Below are 16,646 nucleotides of genomic sequence, written 5' to 3'. Positions count from 1 at the left end.
TCATACTAAGGATAAATCACTAAGAGTGAACTAAGAGTGACGCGCCGTTGCTATGGATTACGTCGATTCTCGTGCATGAGCCGTACTGACCGCTTCTAAACTCATGCACGAGAATCGACGTAATCCATAGCAACGGCGCGTCACTCTTAGTTCACTCTTAGTGATTTATCCTTAGTATGAGTAGGTCTCAGCGGCTTTGTGAATAACTTTTAAGAAAAAACTCCTACGTAAAATGTTTTAGCGCGAGTTAGGGGCACTCCTAGCGGTAAGATAAAATGCTTTGTGAATACGGCCCCAGGTCTTTACATGGCTATGTGTGGAGATCCGGTTTGAGCCCCTCTGGTTCTGCTGCAGTTTCTCTGCAGTGCCGCTCTCCTGCAGAGCGCTGTGCTAAATAAGCCTTTACCCAGGCTTCAACATTCCTGTTTGCCAAGCTCCTTCTCCCGTGGGGAACTCGCTCACATGTAGGCCAGCATATCAGAGAGTGGCATGGTAGCCGGCTGGGAAGTTGAGTTCAAATGAATGCGCATACAGATGGTTTCTAGAAAGTTAAAAAAGTTAAATTTGTATCTTACGTGTCAAGATATTATTTCAATCCTTTCAGCATGCCGGCTGTCTATCAGTTAGCTGACTCCTAATTTTCTGCTATGCATTCGGATTCCGGCTGTCTGCATGCTATTAGTGGATTTTGATTGGTGGATAGGAATGAATAAGATAAGAATGATTTTAGTTTTTAGTCTACAGGATCTGCAATCCTCATATGATCTAATCAGATCATTTCAGTTCAATCACAGGGAAACTGATTAGAGGAGTGCCTGATCCCCATTATGAGACTGCAGGGAAGGAAATTGCAATTGGGACCAAACTGGGTATCAAATGAAAGGAACGTGATGTAAGAGGAGAGGAGAGGAGAATTGATGTTCAATATTAGGAATCAAGAGGGAGGAGGACAGAAAAACCTTAAAAGAAGAAAGCACGAAAAGAAAGGACTAGACAAGAGCAGCGTGTGTCAGCAGGGACAGGGAGCTAAACAAAGCCTTGGTCTATTTCTCTAACTTAAAAAACCGGTCTAGGAGGCTGAGCCATCGCCCTTCCTGATATAGCAAGAATACATCAACACAGGATTTACAAAACTCGGTAACTGATGCTACAATACAAGCAAAGAAATTATGGATTATTGTTACATGGATGATATCAAAATATGTGATTTATTTAGGATGACCAGATGTGTGAAATGTGAAGGGTATTTCTATTTTGGCAATCAATATCATTAAATTATCATCAACATAATTGTAAAAAGCACTACAGTAATAATATTGGGTAAAAACGAAGTAACTTTGCAAATCTGTTTGAATATAATTTTTCTTGTTATAAGCAAAAAAAATATAAAAAACAATCTGAACAGCCATTTAGTGGTACTGGTAGAACGGGTAGAATAAAACAGAAAAGAACATATCAAATTCGGAGTAAAACAATGTACATGTAGTAACCTATAGATGCATTTTTCAGAATAATCTATTTTCATCACGATGGCTCTTCTTGAAAAGACATAAATGATGATGTTGTGAATTTACTTGATAGTTTCTAGCCAAGTTTTGCCATTGATATATATATATATAGAGAACTAGATACAACGTTAGAGGCCAGACCCAGTTCATCCCTGGGATGCAGATGAAGCCAAAATGTCCTAATTCTCGAAAACAAAAATACCTGGATCATCTGGGTCGCTGGGCCCATTGAGAACTTGTGTTTTTCTTTAGCCCCTTCTCTAATCCACTATGTCCAGACCAGTCTTGGCTCAGTAAAATGAACAGGAAGGAAAATTACTCGATTCAAATTCTATTGAATTTTACAACTTTTAGGATGTAATTATTTAAATAGGCCTATTAAATTGTTCGTACTGTGTAGTTGATTTAGCCCTTTCCCAAAGTTAGTCAATGGCAAAAGGGTCTTTTGGATCCATAATGGACCACAGTATAGCGGATTTACACAGAAGTTGTAGTATCACCGTTTGGCCACTACAAAAATGTTCTTTCTAGGGGCTTGAGTTTTCTACAAATGTAGCACGAGCAAGTATATGCTACTATATAGAAGTAGAATAAGAATATTTATATGCAGCTGCTGTAGCAAGCAGCCCCTTCTGTTGGCCAACAGAACCACTACATAATTGAGTTGTCAACTGGTAGGCTTCAGTGCCTGGTCTTTGCCACAAGACAATATGTGTCTTTGCCACAAACAATATGATTTCACTTAGCGTGTTGCATTCGACTCGCAGTTTGGAACAGGGACATTTGCCTGGAGAACAAGGATGCCTGGTCACCCTAGATTACATTTGAAGAAATATCAGTGTACTGTTTGAGTGGTGAAAGGTGTTTGGTTGTGCTGCCACGAAAAGTGCCTTAACATTTTGTAGATACAAACATGATAAAATCATAAAATAAAATAAACAATGAACCTCCTTCTCTTACCTTCCCTTTCTATCCCCGACTCTTTAGTGCCAAAACAGACGCTGAGGCGGTGTGACGTTTGACAGGCAGAGTGAGGTGACATTTACAGAGCCATGGAGCGCTGCGATTGCATATCGTGTTAGCACAGCTGTATTTGTGAGACAGAAGCAGCTACAGATTAAACAATGGGTGTTAGTGTCATCCTTAACACACTCTTTACTCCTCTGCCTCACTGCCACCTGACATCCAACTCTGAACCTGGAAGAAAAAAGCGGTGACATTTAAAAAAAACACAAAACAAAGGGTGGGGGTGTTAGAGTAGGTTAGGTCTAGTTCACCATGGTGTTATTCTCTGTTGACTACCTCCAGTTTCTTGTTTTGTTTCGTTTCCTTTTGGCAGTTTGTTCTACACATTACTCGTCGTCCATCCTAACAATGTGACAGTCCTCTGTGTTGTGTGTCTGCCAAAAGCTTGTCTCTTCTCTGTTATCTGTCACACTGGGACATGTAACTGTGGGATTGGGAGGGGGGTCCTCATAGCAACAACACAGAACTGCCAGTAGGAATGTAACTTTCAAATAATAAGGATAAGGTATGTCACACACTGAGTCACCCAACATGTGGTAGCTAATAAAATGCATGCAAGAATATAAAAATATATCGTGCCTGATTCTGAACAGCATGTAATACCTTACTATTGTGTAACAGCAGAATACAGCTTTACTTAAACCCAATTTACCAACCAGTCTCTGCCTGCTATGCTTTGCTTGACTTAGTCTAGTCCCCACCATATATTTATGTGCTGGATGCATGAAACCAAATAACACCCCTGTGTCAGCTGATCACATTACATACTGACATTGTTGTTGCAGTACCTCAAATCCAAGGTAATAGGAGCAGCCTGGTTGAGGTCAATTATGATAAGGGTTAAAATGTTGACTAACTGTCCCTCCTCGTCCTCCCTTTCACTGTCGGTGGCCAGGATGAAAGGTGGAGCCAGCAAGGCCTGGGGGAAAAACCAGGATGGGGTGGTGGCCAGCCAGCCCGCCCGCGTGGTGGACGAGCGTGAACAGATGGCCATCAGTGGAGGCTTCATCCGCAGGTAAGAGAGCAGCTTCAGGTTTACGTATCGAAACACCTAGGAGGAAAGGGAGAAAAAAAGTATGTACTGACAGGTATGTATGAACATTAGAGGAATAGGAGTGTCCGTGTTGGGGTTCGAATAGATTTCAGGTTGAAAAAGAACAGGAAGAGTTGAAGTTCTACTCGAAGTTACCGAAGTGAAGAAATACTGTAAAAAATGTCAAAGTTAAGACATGGAGAAGTTCTTGGTGCAAGCCTTGTCAACCCAAACAGTGCAGAAGCCATCAAACGAATCGTGGAAACATTGTTGATGGAAACGTTGCCCAAACACTCCTAAAGCCTTTAACCCTTGTGTTGTGTTCAAAAGCTGTTACCGTTCATGGTGTTCGCGGGTCAATTTTGACCCATGATTTATCTCGGTCCAAACTGTTTTAACTACATCATAACTAACTTATTATGCATTCATAACCGTACAATCCTGTTGTAATTTAATGTTATGGCCCAAAACACATTGCACCACATATTGCACACGTGCAAGTGTGTGTTCAGGTTCAAGTGTTAGTGTACATATTCTTTGAGAAAGGTCGAGTTCCCGTGGGGGGAGGGGGGCGGAGGGAGGGGAGACCAGTTGCATGTTGCGAAAAACTATTGTTACAGTTGATGAAGGGGGTGGGGCAGGGGTGTCTAAAGTCAAAGATTAATCTTGATTGGGCCAAATTTGACCTCGAGTCCCCCAAAACAATTCTGCTGGGTCTCCCCAGACCCAAACACCAAATTATACACTTTTTTTTCAGAGACCTTCAGACTTGGCAAACATTTTCAAAATCAGCTTTGTACAAAAAACTAGAGCGTCGTTATTATATAATGTTAACTTGAAACGGGTCACGGGAGACCCGAACACAACATAAGGGTTAATGGAAACGTTGTCGTCAGATATATCCTGATGCAGACAGGTTTTGCTAAAGCACATTTCACTACACTCCAGATATTCTGTCGGACTCCCCGCTAAGAAATCCTGGTTTACAGACAATATCTACTTTTGATATTAGATACAATACTGAATACATGTTGATTACATTTTACAACATTGTGTTACATCATGTTATGTGAAATGATCCCATTACAACAGAAGGAGAAGACACAAGCAACATGGCGCCCTGGTAGTTGACCTGGTAGAGCAGGCGCCATGTTCTAAGACATTAACAGCAGCGTTGGTTACAATATGATCTGTATCCCCTTGTTTCACATCATTCTCTTCCCCTTTTCTTTATAACTTCTAAGTATCCTGAGACTGGTATTCATTGATGGTTTTGAATAGTAAACATTCAGTTTAGCAAAGGCAATTTAAATAGTTTAGACGCTTACATTTTGGTTTTACCTATTTGTCCAAGATATTATTTTTATTCAGCGTCATTTCAGGGAAATAAAGTAACCTTACTGTTAGTAATTTCAGTTTGTGTTATATACTAATGTCATAGTTAAGACGCAGACCCATACCAAATGTCCGTGATATATATTTTTTTCAATCTGTATATAGAATTGAACCAGTGCTGGAAACTTGGCGATATCAAATGTAGTTGTGCACAGGATCGTCCTACTCTCATGAGGTCATGCCCTGCTCTTCAGAGACTAGAAAAAGGATCAGAGGTTCAATGTGGATGTGAGAGTCACAGAAGGAGCAGAAATCTCCTTGCTCCACCTTTTCATCGTGGCAATATGTGGTTCAAAGTCCAAGGTTCTTTATTTAGTCATACCAACATAGCTACAGTGTAGTTATGCCGATGAAAATATTGTGTCACAGGCTTCTCCAACAGAGCAACACAAAACACAGATAAACAGAAAAAATATAGTGCAAGTAAATAGTAAATAGGAATACAAAAAGAAAAATAGTTTGTTTGACCTAGTGTTTATGCAGACGACACAGTGTTTAAATCCGCCCTTGTGTGTGTGTTTGTTTAGGGTAACAGAAGATGCCCGGGAAAATGAGATGGACGAGAACCTGGAGCAGGTGGGTGGCATCATCGGTAACCTGCGCCACATGGCCCTGGACATGGGCAACGAGATCGACACCCAGAACCGCCAGATTGACAGGATCATGGACAAGGTATGACACGACAAGATTTTCATAGCATTTTTGTCTTACATTACAGATAATTAAGATATTTATAAAGATTAAGGTTTTTTATTTATTGTCCTTTATGCATATAATCACTTATTTAAGCCAGTTTTGACTCTCTATGGGATTTCAAATGTATTATTTGTAAAGATGGAGATAATGTTAATATTTCCCCTTTCCTAAATAGTTTCCCGTAAGTACCTGATTAATTTACACTAAGGTTAATATTTTAATTTTGAACAGATTATCTGGCTAAAACTTAATGACAAAAGATTACAGTCCTGGTTGATTTGGCAAAACCTTATTTCTGGTGGTAAGAGAAGATGTGGTTTAATTCTACAGGTTCCAGCATACTAGGGCCTGCAACGTAAACTATTGTTGTTTTAGTTAAGAAGTCAGGCAATAGAGTGGTGCAGGAATGAGTTCTAAAAGCCGGAAATTAGTTAGCATTTTTCCACTTACGGTTGCCTGGTCTGGAAAGAAAATGTAATTTGTTTTTGGTTGGAAACAAGCAAACACAAACTTAGGAGATTTCCCGTTTTATTCTACGACATAACATATTGTCAGTTAATACCACATTCATGACTGTCAGAAGCTTCTATGAGTCTTAATAACAGCGGTTGCTACCAAGTGACTAAATGTGTCTACTAAATGTGTGTAAAAATACCACAAAACAATCAAACTGATATTCTAACCTTCACCCTTTGCCCCTTTTCTTTTACCCAGGCTGATTCCAACAAGACCAGGATTGACGAGGCTAACCAGCGCGCCACAAAGATGCTGGGCAGTGGCTAAACACACCGAGCCCAGAGCGCGGTGTCCCCGGCGTCTCGCGCCACACATCTACAGGCGCTGACATACTTTCATCATGGTATTGACCTTCTAGGTTTGCACATATCACCTCCCCTTCCCATTGTAAATGTTGTTCTGTGTCGTCTGTCGAGCTTTTTCAAGATGATTGTCCTCGTAAAAAGATGATTTCTTATACTCTGTATATCATTCTTTCCAAAGGTTGTATATAGTGCTGACTTGATGGCTCTCTAGCTCACCTGTGAAGTTTGTATTCTCTTTATCGAAATATATATATCATATATTATTATCTATCATATATAATATAGATATATATATATTAAAGTACACTGCTCTGGATGATAATTATATAATAGGAATGCTATACAAGATGTTTGTTTCTATTGTTTTTCCTTATTAGTATCTCAGTATCGTCTTAGTAAAATTGTGTCATTCCATTTAGGCTACTGACTTGCTCCTTATTTTGATGTTGTCACGTCAAAAAGGGATAAGACTGATGGAAAAACACAAGTTAAGAGACAATACAGGTGAATGGGATTGCAAAGAGCACTTACAATCAAAAGGCAGTCGTTGGTACATTTTCCTTCATCGCAATCATACTGAGTTTCTGTTTTGACAATGTGCAACTAGACTCTCTGTAGCTGTATTAGACATTGCATTCCAAGTGATGTGAATTGTGCGTTCTCTGCATGACAAATGGTAGATTTTAGTCTTATAAATAAAAACTGTCTGAAAAATATATATAAAAAATGATAACATGGCAGTAGCAAATTGACAAAACGCATGCTCAGTATTAGGACACAGTTGATCCTTCCATACTCCTGCAAGTTTGCAATATTGCCACTCTTTTTGTCTCGATATATTTACCAACTGTGACCATCTCGTTGTAAAATAAAGCAAAAGGGATCAAAAAAGTGAGTTAAAGGTGAAAACATATGAGGACTTGGGGTTGTATTGCAAAAATAATGACCTGTTTTCTAAATGATTATGCAGTTGAGTGATGAAGATGTTGATTATGTGCTGAAAGATGAGGACTGGTTGTGTACTGTAACATAGGTTTTGGATGCTCTGAAAAAAAATAAACGTTTGCAATGTAAAGCAAAGAGGCATATTTCTGAGAGACCTTACTTTTATAAGAAGATTGTATCTGTAAGTTTATTCTCCCCGTGTCGTTTGTTAATGGTAAAAATAATGATAATATTGAACAACAATAACTATACTCTGAAACAAAAAATACATACAAAGGTTTTTTTGTTGCTTCTGTACTTTAGAGCTATGCACACCAAATCGCCAAAATGTCAAGTAGTTAGAGTAAGGTGATTAAATACCTAATCCTGAATGACACAATAGCTTAGACCGTGAGATTGATGTCCTCAACGCATGTAATATTAAAGACTCCCTCTCTGTATCCTGTCAGTGTGTGAAGTGGTGGACATTTTGTAGCTAGCTGCATTGATTAAAAGTAATAAACCCTAGCCGTGTCTGTCTTTATTGCTCCTGTGAGTTGACAGTCTCTTTCTCTAAGGTCCAGGGTAATATTTAAAGAGAAACACCACTAAGGCTATGCATTTTAGCATTTATATTAGTTATTTTTGTCCTAACTGCTCTAAAACTGGCATAATTTCTAGGCGTAAAGCAGCATAGGCATTTTACAAAAAAAACATGATTAATGCAGTCAACAAAATATAAGATTTGTAGAACACAGGCTCAATTTGGATACTTCCCTCATACAGTACACTGCCATGTTGTACACTTTGAAGACTTGCTCAGTTTATGAATTTTGACCAGAGAAACATTGTCTAAAAATAAAGACGGCTGCTGTGCCTTCAATGGATATCTAGCAAGCAACATTTTGGTTTGCAAATCATTGCAGATTACACAATTAACTCAATTAAGACAACAGTTTAGGAGTATGTTTAAAAAGAAAAATAATTATATTTGCAAAGTACTTTGTTTCCAAACAAAAATGTTTCACTCCTGTCCGTTTGGGGGGGGGGGCTCATCTCACAATGCCGCTTGGGGCCCCAAGTTGGCCAGGGACGGCCCTGACTCTCGGCCCCCCTTTTGGCTTTCTGGCACCTGGTCACCCTACGCATAGCTTCTGTTAGCCAAGATGGCGTTGAAGGTGAGAAGTATCCAGCGTTACCAAAAAACATGATCATTACAATGACAGACAACAAATTATATGATTTGTATAGGCTTTGATACATTATCACTTTGGATTAAAGAAATGACCAAGATGCATCCTCTATATTTTCCCAAATCATCAAGCTATAAGAGCATCACTCATATGATTGAGTCAATTTAACAGTTAGTTGATTTAATAGACGGATCTGTAAAAGCTTAGTTTCTCCACAAATTGTCATACAAAAGCAAATCTTGTTTATCAGAGATGTGCTCATAAATTACTTTTAAAAAGTCCTTCGGCCCTGGATCCAGCTAATAAACACAAAGCCATTTTTTCCACCAACTAAAAGCATTTATTTTTAAAATTATATATTTCTGACTTATTAAGCAACAATATATTGGGGGGAAGCACACCCCTACTTATCAGGATTTTGCTGGACTATTTTGATCAGATTTGATTGGCAGCGCCATGTCTGAAACCGAAACTAAAGTGTGAAAATAACACGTTTTGGTTTTATGGAGGGTTATGTTATGTTTGCATTCTATATGCTAAACTAACAGGCGATTGGTTGTTCCTCTATATTTAATGTACAAACTAACTAAATATCCACAACCAGGTAAAGAAGCCTTTTTCCAAAAATGTCAGACGAAACATGACATTTTCAATTAGTTTGAACATCCTTACAAACATATATCCTCGGTTTAATGTTAGCATTTACTCTAGCCTACTAGGAGTACGCCACACTTTGCTAGGTGTCAAAATAATGTCACCTGAGTGGGGCCAAAACATTGTTAATAACAAGGCTAATGACAATTAAAGTGCAGCATGGACATCCCCTTGTTTTAAAGAAATCCTCAATGAAAAAAGCTGCTAAAAAATAAAGTTTGTTTATTAGTTATTTAGCATAATCCATTTTCAACAGTACTGTTAACATTTGTAAAGCTTTAAGGACTAAATATGGCTATTCAAATACAAGATGCCATAATCAGGCAGTTTAGCACCATCTGGTGTGCACACAGAGTAGTACTTATACAGTCCCTGATATGTGGAGATGTGGTTTTTTCAAAATGTTCAATCAGAATATATTTTAAGAGGGGAAAAAGATTTTGACATGCGCCATCATATTTAGAAGAGTCTTTGATCGCTTTTTGAGAGGTCATCAGCTTTTAGGGGGTGGTGATATGAGTTATACAGGAATACCGCCTCCCCCCACTGAGTCGAGACACACTAAAGATCTGCATAGATTTGAAGTGGAGTTCGGATTCTCCTGGAAAGAACCCTTGGCCCTGGATGTGAAGAGAACTGGAGGTGAGTGGGAAATGATTTTTGCACTGATATGTCAAATGACAGCAGCAGAGAAGAAAATGACAGTATTGATATGATTCGCTAATGGAGATCATGGCAAAATCTGATTGGTTTATCCAAGAGAGTGAAGGGAGAGCTGAAGTCCCTCCCTTTCCGGTGGAACTCCATGGGACCTTATTTCGGAAAAAATATGTATTGAAGTCAATGGCGAAAGAAAAGTTATCTTTCGATCCCGTTTGAATTGTGCCATGAATAACACATATGATGTTTGTCAATCTTAAAAAATCATTTCCAAGTAAAAAAAGTCACAGTTTGTCGAAAAAATTTGTGTGTGAAACCACTCAATGAACTACATCTCTGGTCTCGCACCGCACAATACACGTCACCAACACCAGAATGAGGTGAAAAGTATTAAATTAGCTGGAAATCATTACAGTCTGGGCATGTTGAGAGCTGCTATTACACAAAAGGGGAGTTAGTCGGTTCCGTAAGAGCAAGCATGCGGGACAGGCTGTACAAGATTTCTACGAGTGTAATGTGTAACGTTAATGACAGCTAGCTAACATTAGCTAACAAGGTACACTCCTGTGTTTTGTTATCTTACACAGGCTCCGCCCTCTACTGGACTCTATGGGTACTACCTCTTAACCGTATTATGCGAGCATTCACCTACTGAGATATCAGAATACCTTTATTAGTGCCACAGAGGGGAAATTTGCAGCGTTACAGCAGGAAAGAGCCACAGACAGCTTAGTGTTGCATATCTTACATGCGTTAAAAAAGTACTAAGTTACAATATAATAAACAATATGCTAAAAAAGTACTAAGTTATAATATAATAAACAATATGCTAAAAAAAAGATAAAAACTAAAAAAGTTACATAATTTTCAAAAATATAGATCAAAAAGAAATCAAATCTACAAATCAAATCCTGTAGCAGTTTTTAGGATTTAGCAGCCCAGTATATATTACAGTTATTAAAGATGGCATATGTATATAAAGTATATTGCACATAACGCACATATTGCACATCGTTTGATGGTATTTAACAGCAGCAAGTTACACAATTTACAATTTACAAAATACAAGATACATATCTATAAACGTAGCCGGCCCCTGTCACAAACACAAAATATTAGAGACTCAGAAATGTGTTAACGACAAGACTACACATTCTATAACATGTATGGAATGTAAAGCCATAATCAGACAATTGAAATGTAATAATAAAACCATCATTACATAACTAATCTTATACCTGTAGTTGATTGTTCACATACGCAAGGAGTCTCGCAAACCTCAATATGTTTCTAGTTAAATCCATTTAAAATGTAAAAATAATTACATTTCATACTTTGATTGATTTGTGAATGAAATAGATGTTACTTTTCTGGGGCAGTTGCTGCTCAGTGGATTAGTGCGCTCATCTTCAGATCAGGGGGCACCGGTTCAATCCCACCTTGACAGCCTCGCAGTGAGCATGCCTCTGTGTCCTTGGGCAAGACACTTAACCCCAAATTGCTCCTGCGGGTATTGTCCACAGTATTGAATGGAATGAAACCTGATGATGTGAAAGNCAGTGGATAGCAAGTTTGAGTCCCAATGCAGTCAGCATGTCGTTGTGTCCTTGGGCAAGACACTTAACCCCAAATTGCTCCTGCGGGTATTGTCCACAGTATTGAATGGAATGAAACCTGATGATGTGAAAGTATTGTAAGGATAAAATTATCCAGTAACATAATGTAAAGCGTTTATACAAATACAATGTATTATGTATTATTAGAAATAAGTATTTGATCCCTTACAGATTTTGTAAATTTGCCCACTTAAAAATACATTAACAGTCTATAATTGTAATGGTAGGTTTATATTAACAGTGAGAGTAAGAATATCAAAAACAAAATCCAGAAATTAACATTATATAAAAGATAAAAATGTATTTGCATTTAACTGTGGGAAACAAGTATTTGATCCCCTTGCAACAAACAAGGATTCTGGCTCCCACAGACCGGTTAAATAAGTAATCTTCCTTTAAAAAAGTACTCCTAATACCAACGTGTTACCTGTATAAAAGACACCTGTCCACAGAATCAATCAATCAGATTCCAACATCTCCACCATGGGCAAGACTAAAGAGCTGTCTAAGGAGCTCAGGGACATGATTGTAGACCTTCACATGGTTGGGATTGGCTACAAGACCATCAGAAAGCTGTTCGGTGAGAAGGAGACAACTGTTGGTGCAGTTATTCAGAAATAGAAGAAAGACAAAATAAGCATCAATCGCCCTAGGTCTGGGGCACCACACAAGATCGGGCCCCGTGGGGTATTGATGATCATGAGAAAGGTGAGAGACCAGCCAAGAAATACACGGGAGGAACTTGTTAATGATCTCAAGGCAGCTGGGACCACAGTCACCAAGAAAACTATTGGTAACACACTACACCATAATGGATCAAATCCTGCAGCGCCTGAAGGCCCCCTGCTCAAGAAGAACATGAAAGGCCCGTCTGAAGTTTGCCAATGAACATCTGAATGATTCAGAGAAGGCTTGGGAGAAGATGATGTGGTCAGATGAGACCAAAATGTTGATCTTTGGCAACAACTCAACCTGCTGTGTTTGGAGGAAGAGAAATGCTGAATATAACCTCCAGAACACAATCCACACCGTCAAGCATGGAGGTGGGGGGTGTTGGGGTGTTTCTCTGCTAAGGGTACAGGACGGCTTCCCTGCATCGAGGAGAGGATGTACGGGGCCGCGTACCGTGAAAGTATTGGCCTATAACCCTCCTCTTCCAGCCAGGACACTGAAAAAGGGTCATGGATGGCTCTTCCAGCAGGACAATAAACCTGAACATACGGCCAAGGCAACAAATGAGTGGCTAGTGGCCAAACTGTGGAGGGAGCTGAAGCTTCTAGATGCCAAGCATCTGCCTCGAAACCTGAAGGATTTGGAGAGGAGTGGACCAACATCCTTCCTGAGATGTGCACAGACCTGGAGACCATACAAGAAGTGTCTGACCTCTCTGCGTCCAACAAGTGTTTCTCCACCAAGTACTAAGACATGTTTTGCAAATACTTATTTCCCACAGTCAAATGCTAATCAATTTGTATCTTTTATATAATGTCAATTTCTTGATTTTCTTTTTGATATTCTTACTCTCACTGTTTATATAAACCAATTACAATTATAGACTTAATTTCTTTGTAAGTGGCTAAACTTCCAAATCTGCAGGGGATCAAATACTTGTTTCCTCCACTGTATATATCATGTGGGTTGCTCATGACCTGCTGAATGTCTGTCTGTTCACAATGTTTAATAACTATTATTATATATACAAAACATATGTTCAAGATCAAGATCAGATTTGGAAAAGCATACGAAATGGTCTCTCAAAGTTGAGCTAAAGTTCAGGTGGACTTTGTATGAAAAAGGGAACGTGTCAAGAATAAGTGTGTGTTATTGGTTAACCGCTTGTCCCACCCCCCTTATCACGTACAATGTGTTGGAGCAATAGCTGGTAAGTATTTTCGCAGCAGGACAAGGACTGTGGGATTGAGTTAAAGAAGAGTGTATAACATCGTGGCTCATTGATATGTTTTTAATTGGGCAACAATGCAGCTGTGTCACACAGGAATGAGACACATCAGGCTTTGAATACACAGATGATGCTTGTCAGAAGATACATGCATTGTTGGTACAGTATCAGAATATAGCCAGGCTCATCCTGTAACAGTATATCCTTAGTGTTTAATTAGTTAACACACAACTGTAAGCTTGCAAGAACACTTCAAAGGTTTGAAATGTATTCCAACGTCTTGTCTCTATCATACAGTGAGATGATGACAAGGTGCTAGAAGGCACGGTCATGCATCCTCTTCCAGGAACGACTTAAGTTAAATATTCTTGATTTTACACTATTTAAAAGAAACATACTGACTTCACGCTTACTATAGATTAGATATAGATATTTCTATAGTTTCTGCTCTGTTTTAAATTAGTGTTTAATAAGTGTTGAAAATGAAGATTATTATTGATTAAATCAATACAGCTTATTTTTCATTAATGCATAGTCAACACATGCTGTTTTAAGAGATTTAGGGATCCGTAGGTTTTAATGAGAGGAGGCCAGTGTGTAGAAGTGTGTCTTTGAACAAGACAATGATTCTCTTCCTGCTGTGATTGCTCCTTTCCCAGCTTTGACCCCTTGGATCAACTCTCACTGACGACCAATAACCAGTCGATGCAGGGTTCAGCTTGAAAGTGATTATGTTGACTCGTTGGAAAGCGGGGCAACATCCACAGTGGACATCGGTTAAAATATGATATCCTGTAACTGGGAAGTGGCGTGAGCTTTTTATTCGTAGCTTTTGACTGAGAACTTGATGCTGTGATTTTGGAGACGCTCGATCAGACTGGTTTTGTGGAAGGCAGCTCCTGGAGTGTACACCCCTCCTCTGTGAGAGAGAATGTGGGATTAAGTATGAATGTAGGCAGATTTACAGTAGATCAAATAGAAGGGTGTCACAAAATATAAACTTGTTTGATAGATGGGACAAAACAAAGGAAGTAGAGAAAAAAGAAAACAGACTGACCTCCTGGGAAGAGAGTGCAATTCATTCAGCAGGGTTAGGGCTGCTTGTACAATAGCAGAAACTGTAGCGACATAACCAGGCTCTGGAAACAGAACAAACAGGTGGGGTCAAAAAGTGCAAAAGAATTGAATGAAATAAAAGGACCAAAACCAACAATGATTCACTGCCAAGTATTGTATGTGTATTAAAGTCTTATATCTAATTGGGGTGTGAGAGAATACTTCGCCAACAGAATGACCAATTTAAAACAATTTCTCCCTCCACGTTAAGTTGAAATCTGGGGTTTATAGTTTTGCTGTTTAAGGCTGGCAAAATGTACTTCAATTCACCAAGACTTTTCTCAGATTCCTTTTATTCTTTGTTAATCATGGAGGAATGCAAGAAAAACAAAGATTACCTGAAGGATTTAAGGTTACACCTGGTTAGGATTTAACATACAAACGTTTATATTGCGGTTGTAGTATTCCTTGAATCAGACTGAATTGTATGAATGTATATCTGATTTTTTTGATTTCATACAAATCGGATTTTGCTGTTTAACACAAATATTTTGTATGTCTTTCTTTTTTTCCCTTCGACTTGGAGTATCACACTTGAAGGGCCAGTGTGCTCTGGCTAGACCTTACAGAGGATTTGTTTCCATTGAGATGCACAGAGACTGGATTGAGTCTCCCAACCTGCTTCATCTCCTCGGCCAGGGGTGTCCCAAAATGTTTCAGTTATAAGTTAGCTAAATCAATCAAATGTAGGTAAATTATTCTTGATAATTGAATATGCCTAAAGAAAACAAACAGCGTACATAACAGCTTTCCATTAACAGGGTGTCATTATTTTTGTAACAAAAATTGTTTGCAGCTCATTTCTTAAAACAAGCCTCAGATTGGGGGTTAAGACGAAATAGGAAAAAAATTGGACTTATTAACTAATAAATATAGTGTGTAATACATCTTTACGTATTTAAGAAGTACAATATAAAACAAGCACAAGTTTCCTGTTTGGGCCATATTCCATTATACTTTGAGAATTTGCTCTGGTCAATTAAAAGTCGACCACGGGCCACAGTTGGCCTCCTGGCCGTAGTTTGGACACCCCTGACCTAAACTCACAATCAAGTATAGATCACTCCCCTGTCCAACCTTTTAAAGGAGCCATATTATGTTTTTAGGTTTCATATGAACCTGAAAATTACCATAATTACTCTTTAAAACAAATGTATCTGGGACTGGTATAATATCTGTGGTTGTATGTTAAACAGTAATAGAGGTGTACTAAACATCAGCTGAGTGTAGTTCTTACCTGCTCCTATGACCTGAGTGCAGATCTTTGTGTTGGGTCGGCCCTGCGCGGGATCAGTCCCCTCTGAGTACCCCTCCCCGTAAAAAGTCAAACTGAAACAGGTGTCTTCTATCTGAGAGAGGAGAATGAGGGAGGAACTGATCATCAATGACAATCAAACATACTTACATTGTATTCAAGTGTTTTTGTGTCATTTCATTTAATCTGCCCAAACTCTAAAATCAAATACCTTGAAAATGTGGTTTGATTCAAGTCTTTCTCTTTGTAACATGAAATATTCACAACTTGAAAATTCAATAGCTAAGAAATGCTAAGTTATATGCCTTGAAAGTATTAATGATCGTGCAGATCATTAATTTGTAACCATGTTTAGGATATAAGAAGTCACAAGTTAAAATGTAAAATAGTTTTTTGAATATAGAAGCAAAAAATCTCTCGTTTCAAATAACAAAAACTGTTCATTTATTGGACCTCATTGCTTAAAGCAGGGGTGGGGAACCTCCGGCCCTCAGGCCGTATACGGCCATTTGGTACGGCCCTCGAGGTAATTTATAAACACACGCAAAAAAGAAAAAAATTCAAGAAATCTAGAACGCAAAAAAGTTAAACAAGGGAGTGCCTATTTTTCCTGGCCAAGGTCAGGGTCCTTGAACACAACACGAGCCTAACGTGTCATCACGTGGTATATGTCTCGTCGTCTGACAGGGGCGTAGTTCTGACGGAGAGCACCAGAACGTCGTTCCGCCACTTCAAATATTGCAGTACCCATAAGGAGCCGGACACATGCCGCAGTTTTTTCTGTGTCTTTAGTTGTAATCCCAGTGGCGATCTGTTCATCTGTCATACTGATCATACAGTCAATACTTT

General features: G+C 38.9%; 1 protein-coding gene and 1 long non-coding RNA gene across 2 annotated transcripts; one reads left to right on the top strand and one right to left on the bottom strand.

Annotated features, from left to right (window-relative positions):
* Nucleotides 1-3,067: 3,067 nt before the first annotated feature.
* On the top strand, nt 3,068-7,931 carry LOC104962713 (synaptosomal-associated protein 25-A-like). The gene is made up of 3 exons (XM_010791205.1): nt 3,068-3,549; nt 5,490-5,634; nt 6,373-7,931. Exons 1-3 carry the CDS (start codon nt 3,365-3,367, stop codon nt 6,439-6,441), a joined length of 399 nt encoding a protein of 132 aa, XP_010789507.1. The 5' UTR covers nt 3,068-3,364; the 3' UTR covers nt 6,442-7,931.
* A 5,543-nt stretch (nt 7,932-13,474) lies between these two features.
* Nucleotides 13,475-15,889, bottom strand: LOC104962712 (uncharacterized). Its single transcript, XR_800234.1, has 3 exons — nt 15,780-15,889; nt 14,484-14,565; nt 13,475-14,345 (listed from the first exon to the last, which is right to left on the bottom strand). It is a non-coding gene; the product is annotated as an uncharacterized lncRNA (long non-coding RNA).
* Between the last annotated feature and the right edge of the window lie 757 nt (nt 15,890-16,646).

This window comes from Notothenia coriiceps, unplaced genomic scaffold, assembly GCF_000735185.1.
Source record: "Notothenia coriiceps isolate Sejong01 unplaced genomic scaffold, NC01 NC01_scaffold00035265, whole genome shotgun sequence".
Taxonomy (NCBI): domain Eukaryota; kingdom Metazoa; phylum Chordata; class Actinopteri; order Perciformes; family Nototheniidae; genus Notothenia; species Notothenia coriiceps.
This window is presented reverse-complemented; position numbering and strand designations above follow the sequence as displayed.